Raw genomic sequence first — 11,499 nt, 5'->3', positions numbered from 1 at the left:
AGCATCAGGGTCTTTTCCAGTGAGTCAGTTCTTCACATTGGGTGGCCAAATTACTGGCATTTCGACTTCAGCATCAGTCCCTCCAATGAATATTCAGGACTGATTTCCTTTAGGATTGACTGATTCGATCTCCTTGCAGTCCAAGGAACTCTCAAAGGGCAGTCCAACACCACAGTTCAAAAGAATCAATTCTTCAGCACTCAGGTTTCTTTATAATGCCACTCTCGCATCCACACACGATTACTAGAAAAACCATTGCTTTGATTAGACAGACCTTTGTTGGCAAAGTAATGTCTTTGCTTTTTAATATGCTGTCTAGTTTGGTCATAGCTTTTCTTACAAGGAGCTGGTGTCTTTGAATTTCATGGCTTCACTCAACATCTGTAGTGATTTTGGAGCCCAAGAAAATAAAGTCTGTCACTGTTTCCATTGTTCCGCATCTATTTTCCATGAACTCTTGGGATGAGATGCCATGATCTTAGTTTTTTGAATGTTGAGTTTTAAGCCAGCTTTTTCACTCTCCTCTTTCAGGTTCATCAAGAGGCTTTTTAATTCTTCTTCACTTTCTGCATAAGGATGGTATCACCTGCATATCTGAGGTTATTGATATTTCTCCTGGCATTCTTGATTCCAGCTTGTGCTTCATACAGCCCAGTATTTCGCATGATGTACTCTGCATATAAGTTAAATAAGCAGGTAACAATATATAGCCTTGCTGTACTACTTTTCCCAGTTTGGAACCAGTCTGTTGTTCCTTCTCCGGTTCTAACTGTTTCTTCTTGACCTGCATACAGATTTCTCAGGAGACAGGTCAGGTGGTCTGGTATTCCCAACTCTTGAAGAATTTTCCAAAGTTTGTTGTGATCTTCAGTCAATAATAGCTTTGGTGTAATCAATAAAGCAGAAGTACATGTTTTTCTGGAATTCTCTTGCTTTTCTGTGATCCAACAATGTTGGCCATTCTGGTTCTTCTGCCTTTTCTAGATGCAGCTTGAACATGTGAAAGTTCATGGTTCATGTACCGTTGAAGCCTGACTTGGAGAATTTTGAGCATTACTTTGCTAGCATGTGAGATGAGTGCAATTGTGCATTTGTTTGAGCATGCTTTGGCTTGCCTTTCTTTGGGATTGGAATGAAAACTGACCTTTTCCAGTCCTGTGGCCACTGCTCAGTTTTCCAAATATGCTGGCATATTGAGTGTGGTCTTTCACAGCATCATCTTTTAGGATTTGAAATAGCTCAACTGGAATTCCATCACCTCCACTAGCTTTGTTCGTAGTGATGCTTCCTAAGGCCCACTTGACTTCACATTCCAGGATGTCTGGCTCTAGGTGAGTGATCATACAGTCTTGGTTGTCTGGGTCATGAAGTTCTTTTTTGTATAGTTCTCCTATGTATTTTTGCCACCTCTTCTTAATATCTTGTGTTTCTTTTAGGTCCATACCATTTCTGTCCTTTTTTGTGCCCATATTGGCATGAAACCAAGATTCTTGAAGAGATCTCTAGTGTTTCCCATTCTACTGTTTTCCTCTATTTCTTTGCATTGATCTCTGATGAAGGCTTTCTTTTCTGTCCTGGCTATCCTTTGGAACTCTGCATTCCAATGGGTATATCTTTCCTTTTCTCCTTTGCCTTTCAATTCTCTTCTTTTTTCAGCTATTTGTAAGGCCTCCTCAGACAACCATTTTACCTTTTTGCATTTCCTTTTCTTGGGGATGGTCTTGATCCCTGCCTGCTGTACAATGTCATGTACAATGTCATCGTTCTTCAGGCACTCTGCCTATCAGATTTAATCCCTTGAATCTATTTGTCACTTCCACTGTGTAATCACATGGGGGTTTGATTTAGGTCATACCAGAATGACCTAGTGTTTTTCCCTACTTTCTTCATTTTAAGGGTGAATTTGGGGCTTCCCAGGTGGTTCAGATGATAAAGTGTCTGCCTGCCATGTGGTAGACCGAGTTCAATCCCCAGATCAGGAAGATCCCTTGGAGGAGGAAATGGCAACCCATTGCAGTACTCCTGCCTGCAAAATTCTGTGGATGGAGGAGCCTGGTAGGTTACAGTATATCAGTTCTGTATATAAAGAATCGGACACGACTGAGTGACTTCACTTCACTTCACTTTGGCAATAAGGAGTTCATGATCTGAGCCACAGTCTGCTCCTGGTCTTGTTTTTGCTGACTGTGTAGAGCTTCTCCATCTTTGACTGCAAAGAATATAATCAAACTGATTTCAGTATTGACCACCTGGTTATGCCCATGTGTAGAGTCTTGTCTTGTGTTGTTGTTGGCAAAGGGTGTTTGCTATGACCAGTGCGTTCTCTTGGGAAAACTGTTAGCCTTTGCCCTGCTTCATTTTTTACTCCAAGGCCAAATTAGCCTGTTATTCCAAGTATCTCTTGACTTCATACTTTTGAATTCTAGAGGGTGGGCAGAAGACAATTGGTTACAGGAGGCTGTGGGGGGCGTTGCTGACAAAGTGAAACATTGTAGCCCCCCTGAGACTATTGGCTGTGCCGCGATGAGAGTACTGGCTGTCCCTAATGATTTGGGGGCAGGGATGGGAGGGGGGTGAGGGCCGTGAGGTGGTGGCTGCCGTGTGTTGCAATCCAGGCGGAGTCCAGTGGTGGCCAGGAGACTATTGGCTGTGGAACAATGGGAGGGCGTTGTGCACCAAGTGAAACACAGAGGCACCCATGACACTATGGCTCTGCTGCGATGGGGGCGGGGGTTGCGCAGAAGGAGCGCGGCTGCTAAGCGACTATTCACTGTGGGCCCTGCTGGAGCGTTGCTCATGGGTCGAATCCGCGGGGTCTAGGAGACGATTCGCTGTGGGGTGACGGGAGAACGTTTGCAGAACAAAGTGGAACACAGGGGCCGCTATGAGACTATTCGCTGTGGGACTGTGGGAGGGCGTTGGGCACAAAGTGGAACGTGCTGGCCGCGATGACGCTATCTGCTCTGGGGCGGTGGCAGGGCGATACCCGGCGCTGGCGATGGGGGTACAGCCCATGCGACCTTGTGACAGCGTGAGGACAAAGTGAGCGCGGGGATCAGCGAGGCGACAATTGTTTATGGACCGACGGGAGGGGATGGGCGCACAGGAGGACCTGCCTGGCGATGAGACTGTGAATGTTTGCGCTGGGAAGTTAGAGGGCGTCCTGGACAAATGGAAAACAGCGGAGGCGGTGAGAATACTGGCGATGGGACCATAGAACCGCGGTGTGGACAAAGTTAAACCCTGCGGTGGGCGTGAGACTATGGGCGATGGGAGATGGGGGGCCTTGAGCACAAAGAGGAGCCAGGTGGCGTCGGTGAGACTATAGGCTTAGAGCCATTCTGGACAACGTGAGAAACAGCCAAGGCCATGGGACAGGGGATGGGACCCTGGGAGTGCGTTGCCCACAGAGGAGAACTCAACGGTGGCCAGGGGCCAAATAACCATGGGACGGTTTGGAGGGACCTCCTGGGGGAGAGACCAGGTGAGACAGGTGGCCACCACCTGGGCAAGTGACCAGCAAACAGTGAGCTTCTGGAATGCTCTGGAATTTTCAGAGAGTCTTTCAAGGATTCAGCCTTGAAGTGGGGGAGTTGAGTATTGAATAGCTGAGAAGTAGGAATATTTTTAAAACACAGCAGTTTATTTTTAATTAATTTTATATTTAATTAATATACTTATTTTAAATGAAATATTTCACATTTACAATTTTATAATAAATATTTATAAGGTATTTAAAATATATTTTTGTTTAACAACAACATTTTAATAAACATTATTTAAACTAAATTTTCTTTGTATTAAAACAAGTATTTAATATACTTTTACATTTCTAGTTTTAATGGATGTAAACTTGATATATTTTTCATGATTACTTTTCACTTACTTTTAATTGAGAGAATTACCATGTTTAACAATTTCTGGTGTCTCTGTGATAGTCTTAAGTAATTTTTAACTCATGTTCCTGAAATCTCTTTCCAAGGACTACATTGTTGGAAATCAGGGTTGGAGTGAACAAGCAACTAAGGACATTTAGAAGGTCAGAATTTTTCATTTACTTTAGTAAGAATTTTATAAACTGTATGGAATCTGCCCGTATTTTATTGGCATCAAGAAGGCTTATTTTGTAAGACTCTCAAATGTAAGGTGATGTACATTTCTCCATAATTAAAAAAGAGAAAAAAACCCCACATCATATCAAGGAGCCCTACAACATGAGCTGTCTGGTACATTTAAAGAAGTGAAGGAGACAAGACCAGGTAAACTGTATGGATCCATGGAGAGTATGCATATAACTTGGACATTCCACACGGCTTCCTTGTATTTTAAATTCCTCAAAGGCAGGGGCCGGAAACTATACTACTCTGCAGGCCTGTTTTGCAATGAATGTCTCCAAGGTGCTCTGCAATTTTTAATATGTGTTGTCACATAAATCAAGTTGACATTGAAACTGCCACATTGACTTTTGTTTCATAAATAATTTATTTCCCATATAAAAGTTTAAATAAATAAATAATGCATAAATCATTTTAAAAATAGCTTACAGTCTTTAACTGTCCATTGAAACCCAGTGCATTGCATTGTCAGTTACTTCAAGAGCTTCCGCTCGTTGAAGAGTCTCACATCAAAGTCACAGTGTCCGTTCCCAGAGCCACAGGTGGGAGATGTTCAGTCATGGAGGTACCCTGTTAGGCTTTTCAGGAAAGAAAAGTTCATGAGCATTTGTACTCGCACGACTGTCCAGGCACAGCTGTTGTACTCCATGGACTTCAGGTACTGCCCAAGGTTGAAGTAATATTTCTTCAGGTGAAGAACAGTCATGTCTCCCATAGTGAAGTTTTTCTTCTGCATGATTTCCTTCTGGATTGGCTCCAGATGATTCATCTGCCCATGGAGTTCCACAAGGAGGTCCTCAATGATGGTCTCAGACCAGCCAGTGCTGGAGAAGTCTCTGGTGAGAATACTGAAGATCTGCTGGAGCATCTCATAGATGACCAATACTGCATCTTCCTTCTGGAACTGCTGTGCTTGCTTCATCTCCTCAGGGACCTGGAAGTCCATCCTGACCTCCAGGCAATGTTGAGGAGTTGAAGGTAACTGCCGCAGGAGTTTCTGACACACCGCAAGGCTCCTCCTTTGTTGGAATCGAAGCAAGCTGTAGTTCATGGAGAGAGCTGTGGTGGAGAAACACAGCAGGAGAACCATCTGGAGGAGGCACCGGTAGGTCATGATGAAAACAGGCACAGGGCTACCTGTTCTGCTAGTAGATGCTGAAGCTGAGTCTTCAACCCTTTGCAGAGTGAATGTCCTTTCTCCTTGAGTGTGGGCTTCTTATACAGGATTGGCCTCCATTCTTTCTATTTGAGAGTAATTTCCCACTTTCAATTCTCCCTTTCAGTTTTCCTGTGTCACTTAAATTATTAGTTGCCTCGAAAACTCTTTTTCTTTAAGCTCCTTTCTATTTTAATATATATATATACCACAGGGAAAAAAGATACACAAACTGAGAATTTCTAATGTTTTTTAAAGTTTCAATGAATTGCTGAATGTTAAAGAAAAATATAAGCCAAATCTTTTGAACTAGATTATTACAGGATTCTTTCATTTGAAAAAGATTTTTCTTTTTCTTTTTCTCTTTTCATATTATGAGATTTGGGGAGAGGGGGCCTTGTTTGTAAGAGAGTTTTCTTTTTCATAAGAATTAGGTTTAATTCTCAATTCTGCTATTATCGAACAATAATACCTGCAGTTTATGATTTTAAAAAAGACACCTATTTGTTTTATCTAAAAGAGAATATGTTAAACTAAGTTGATGAACAAGAAATACATGATACATGTATGAATTAAATACATGCAGTTTATGACTTTAAAAAGGACACATTTTTTTCTATCTAAAATAGAGTGATGTTCCTAGAGGGGTGGGAGGGGGGATGAAGGTTCCAGAGGGAGGGGATATACATATACCTATGGCTGATTCATGTTGATATGTGGCAGAAACCAACACAATATTGTAAAGCAATTATCACTCAATTAAAAATAAATATAGTTAAATAAAAAGAAAAAATAATGTATATAAAAAACAAAATAGGGTGATTTTCAACTAAGTTGATATGAACTTTTTGGAGGCCTTAGCCATAAGCAGCAAGACATCACATAACTTTACCAACTTTGTTGTTGTTTTCCAGTCGCTAAGTCGGGTCCGACCCCGTGGAATGCAGCATGCCAGGTTTCCCTCTCCTTCAGTACCTCCCAGAGTTTGTTCAAACTCATTATCACTTCATGGCAAATAGATGGGGAAACAATGGAAACTTGACAGACTTTATTTTCTTGGGCTCCAAAATCAGTGCAGATGGTGACTGCAGCTAGGATATTAAAAGACCACTTCTTTTGATATGAACGTGCAATTTAAATTTTTCTGGAGGCCACATCAGAAGAGTAAAAAGAAACTAGTTAATTTTAACAGTATATTTTATTTAGCACAATATATCTAAATGTTATCATTTCAACATAAGTCAGTATAAACTTATTAATGAGATGGTTACCTTCTTCTTTTCCATGGTGCCTTCAAAATGCAGTACATACTTTCGGTCATAGTACAGTCAGGCTGGACTAGTCAAGCGCCCAGCTGACCACATGGGGTTGTTGGCTCCATGGTGACCAGCACAGCTCAAGATGGAGGGAGCAGTAGGAAAACAAGATCAATATTAAAAATCAACCACTTCTTTTTATATGAGCAATTAAAAGTTGGAATATGATATTTAAAAATGATACCACTGACAATAACATAAAAAGTCTATTACTGAGAAACTGTCATAACCGGAGGTGCTTAAGAAGACGTGGACATTAAAGGTGATGGGGCATCATAAATGACATCCCAGAACAGAAAAAGAACATGAGGTAAAAAACTAAGGAGATCTGGGAATTCCCCAGAGATCTAGTGGTTGGGACTCTATACTTTCAGGGCAGGGGGCCCGAGTTCCATCCCTGGTCAGAGAACTAAGATCCCACAAGTCTCACAGCCAAAAATCAGAAAATAAATAAAAAATTGCTGCAACCAGAGTGTTTGGGAGTGGGGCAGAGACATTAGGGAGTTCTTAATAAAGTGTGGACTAGTTAATTTTTGTTAATATTTGTGACTGGCCTGGGTCTTTGTTGCAGCAGGTGGGCTTTCTCTGGTTGGAGCAAGCCTGGGCTGCTCTCTAGTGGAGGTGCTCAGGCTTTGAACCATGGAGCTTTCTCCCGCTGCCCAGCACAGACCCTAGGGCTCGGGCGCAGTAGTTGGGGTGCGCAGGCTGAGTTGCCTCAGAGCATATGTCATCTTCCCTGACCAGGGATGGAAGCCGTGTCCCCTGTATTGACAGGTGGATTCTTAACCACTGGACCACCAGGGACGTCCTAGACTTTAATCGTTTTTAATGTAGCATTGACAGGACAAATTACCTTCACTTTTGGCCTCTAAGTACAAGTCTATAATTGAAATTTGATTCAAATTAGATGGCCAGAAACTAATGAAAAATAGAAGCTTTCTCTGTTACATTAACATTGTCTATTTTTTCATCTTGATCATCAATAAGGATTAAGCAACTTGTCCAACTAATTCTTCTGAGTGAGCAAAAGACATGTAAGCATGTGATGAGGTGGTCAGCATCAGTGAGAAAGGAATGCAGAGTCTACAATAGGAGACTGCCAAAGCCGCCTCCTACTGAGACTCACAGTGTCATTTAGTGAGCAAATAGTTATTTAGCAAAAGTTTCTTAACCACTTCATAAAGAAAAACAGCGAATGCTGCCAATTTATTGGACTATTTTAAAAATGTCTCTCAATGAAGTTTTGCTACTGGCTTGATTATATATTTTTCACCTTCTATCTGAGGTTTTTTCCTAACATTTATTATTTACTGTTGTTGCAAGAATGAATGAAGCAGTTTTTTCATTACATTTCCTACTTTTTAATGGACTAGGTTTTCCTTGCATTTTCACACACAAACAAGTATCACAATAATTTTGGTTGTTAGTCTAGATAGCTTTACAAACGTTATATCTGAAAGTTTTTGGTTAGATTTTGAAATTTTTAAATAAATGTATATTGTCTGCAAATAAAAATTTTAAAGGACTGAAAATATCAAGTGTGATGATCATATAGAGCAACTGCTATTTGGCGTATAAATTTGTACTTTAAAAAACACTTTGTAGCACAGATGAAATATGCATAGCCTATGACCTAGAAAGTCCAGCAATCACCCTGGAAAAAAAATCAAGTGAATATACTTCAGGATATAAGTAAAGAATATTTATACCAGCACTATTGATAACAGTACCAAACACGAAATGACATAAATATCCCTTAAAATGGCATATATAAATAAGTTGTTATCTATGCTTATAATAGGTTTGTTAATAACATGATGTAAGAAGCACAATACTTGCACAAACATAGTAGTGAGTAGGAGAAACTCAACTCAAAAGAAAACACAAAACATTTGTATAAATATATAAAAAATTTAAAAATAGGCCAAACTAGACTGGAGACATTTTGCTCAGCAACCTAGAGAGCTCCTGTGAAGCTTCAGGACCACGATGGAAAGTCCGTCTCCAGCTTGAGGGAAGAGCGTGTCTTCCCACCTTCCAGCTGCAGCCTGGCTCTCGCCCTCTCTCAGCACCTGGGCTGACTCTGCCCAGGCCGGGGTTGCCTTGTGCTCACAGCCGACAGCTGTGGGCCAGCGCCCCTCCTCAGGCCTCCCACCGGGTGTGGGGATGGACAATGTGCAGAGAGATCTAAGTGCCCTAATGGAAGTCGTCTCTCTTCTCCTCTCTCAGACCCTGGACATCTTGTCACAGGCCTTGGATAGACTCATTTCCCAATTTTTTTCTAGCTCACTTCAGAATGCAGCTAGAACTAGGTTCTTGGCTGAAGGCCTCTCTGCCTAGCTCTCCTAACTCCTCCAGAACATACCCAACCAGAGGATCCTACATCTGCACCCGTGTCACTCTCAGAAAGCTCCCATCAGAGGGTCGATGGCCCAGGAACAGTCGGGAGCAGCCCATGACTTGTTTTCAGTGTTTGCTGCCAGGACCCGCTGCTGCTGGACACTCAGACTGGCCCTTTCAGAACATGCCCGTCTGTATCAAGCCTGCATTTACTTCAGATCCCAGGCAGTTCTCTGAGCTGGACATTAATTCTCAAAATCACTATCTGGGGTGCAGTGAGCCAGGGCAACCTAAGTTTGAGAAAACAGTTAAAAGGACAACACATTGGCTGCAGCTGCTGAACAAGCCTCAGAGGCCGCCCTCTGCTGACATGTGAGCAAGTCCCTCTGTGTGGGTTCTGGGTTAATTTCCTGTCTCTGAGGCAGTTTCTGAATCTTCCTTAAAGTGAAACAGCCCAAAGCAAAGCCATCTACATACTTAAAACCGACAAGTGACTTGAGTTTTGTTATATCATCAGAGATTGTGTAATGAACCCCAGAAGGCAAAAATAGCAAGGAAGCTGATGCAACAAGTGAAAAGGAAACTAAATGCAAGCTGCCAAATGGGATTTCAGGATCCAGGCTGGGAATCCCCTCTGGCCTGGCCTCCTGGCTGAGTTCAGTGCACAGCGCAGAGGATCACCCTGACTGCCTCCCAGACGCCTGTGTCTTCCTGGCTGAAATTCTGAGCTCCTAAACTCCAGGGAAAACCAAGAATCCAGTGAGGGTGGGGGTGAGTCCTTGTAGACAGCTGGGCTGTGTACCATGTAGGAATGTTTCCGCCTAGAACTCTGGGTATTATTGCAACAGGCTTGGCCTCGTCATCCCAGTGAATGGCTATTTCTCCTCTCACTGTGCAGTGGGTGAGCTGCAGGAATCTGTCTCTGAACAGCTTTCTGGAAATAATCTTCTAACTAGATTCAAATAAAAGAGCTAATTAATACGTAAGTAGCACTTAGGAAGTGTCTGGTATCATTCTGAGCATGTGCTACAAATTCAAGCAGTTAATCTTACCACACTTTCAAGATAAGCTTTTATGATTATCTTAGTTTTGCAGTTGAGAGATAATGCAGTAATTTATAACTAGGTGATCTATTTTTATGTACTAATGAAGAAAAATCTTAAAGATCTATTTGCAAGTAAATATAAATGAGAAACTGAAGTAGATGAAAAATTGATATTTATGTGATATACGTTAGTATATCCATATGTATAGATTTATTAGCTACATAAGAAAATTTCTAGAAGGGTACTCATTAAATTGTTAACAGTATAGGATTAGGGTGCATCCTCCTAGAAGTCAAGGGTAGGCATTCCTTTGTATGAATTATTTAAAAGTGTATCAATAAAAAAAAAGTTTAGCAATGACATGTGTGTTTAATATATATAAATAAGCTTAAGAAACCCTCTTTACTTCTTTAGAGTCACATTTATCATGGCAGCTTCTGGTTCTCATATCTCTGAGGTGTCTCTGCAATCCTCAGCCTGCCTTGTTCTTCTTGCCTCCATTTGAACAATTTAGGAAGACTCTTTTCTCAAGTGGCCAAGTGTAGAAAACTTAGTCTCCCTTCCTCATCCTACTCCAGGATCCTAGATTCCACTTATGCAGATTGACCTCCCCTGATGTATGTGCTGCTGCTGCTGCTAAGTCGCATCAGTCGTGTCCGACTCTGTGCGACCCCATAGACCGCAGCGCAGCAGGCTCCCCTGTCCCTGGGATTCTCCAGGCAAGAACACTGGAGTGGGTTGCCATTTCCTTCTCCAATGCATGAAAGTGAAAAGTGAAAGTGAAGTCGCTCAGTCGTGTCCCACTCTTAGCAACCCCGTGGACTGCAGCCCACCAGGCTCCTCCATCCATGGGATTCTCCAGGAAAGAGTACTGGAGTGGGTCGCCAGTGCCTTCCCCGAATGATGTATGTGGTTCTCCATTAATCCTTGGAGGCGTTCAGGTTCTTATAGGCCCCAGGAGGCAACTGTATCCATGACCTGGGCTTTTCTCCACTCATCTCCCTCCCACCTCCAATCTATGTCTCAAGAATCACATTCAGTCCCTCCTCAAATTGTCCCTTGTTCCTTCTATGACCCAGGGTGGGTAACCCTGTTCCCTCTTTATTCAGGTGACTTCACTATAGGTTTATCTTGTAGGATCAGGCTTTGGGTTAGATTTTATTCAAAGGTGTGTGCAAGTCAACTCATTTTTTTCAAATTACTTTTATTTTCTATACTGAAAAACAAGAGTAGTCTTATACAATATAGTACAAAGCAAGTATCTTATGAATGATAGAGATTTAAATGCTATGAAGAGCCTAAATATTTCCAATAATTTAAATAAATAAATATTACAACTTCTTAAGATATGGAAAATGGATTCTGAAATCTGTTTTAAACAGTTAACATACATTTAAATAATCCCATATATTAGCTATCACTTATATTTCATCTGACACAAAAATAGAGTTAAAAGTTGCACTTTTAGTCTTAGAAAATAGCCATTTAGTTGACAAGATGAACTGTTTTCAGATTCAACGTCTTCT

At 41.6% G+C, this 11,499-nt stretch overlaps 1 protein-coding gene across 1 annotated transcript; it reads right to left on the bottom strand.

Moving 5' to 3' along the window:
* Nucleotides 1-4,668: 4,668 nt before the first annotated feature.
* Nucleotides 4,669-5,229, bottom strand: LOC136148388 (interferon beta-2). The gene has a single exon (XM_065907900.1). The coding sequence runs from the start codon at nt 5,227-5,229 to the stop codon at nt 4,669-4,671; it is 561 nt and encodes a 186-aa protein (XP_065763972.1).
* Between the last annotated feature and the right edge of the window lie 6,270 nt (nt 5,230-11,499).

The sequence above is a fragment of the Muntiacus reevesi genome, chromosome 17 (assembly GCF_963930625.1).
Source record: "Muntiacus reevesi chromosome 17, mMunRee1.1, whole genome shotgun sequence".
Classification (NCBI taxonomy): Eukaryota; Metazoa; Chordata; class Mammalia; order Artiodactyla; family Cervidae; genus Muntiacus; species Muntiacus reevesi.
Note: the sequence above shows the minus strand (reverse complement) of the source record. Positions and strands in the feature narration are given on the sequence as shown.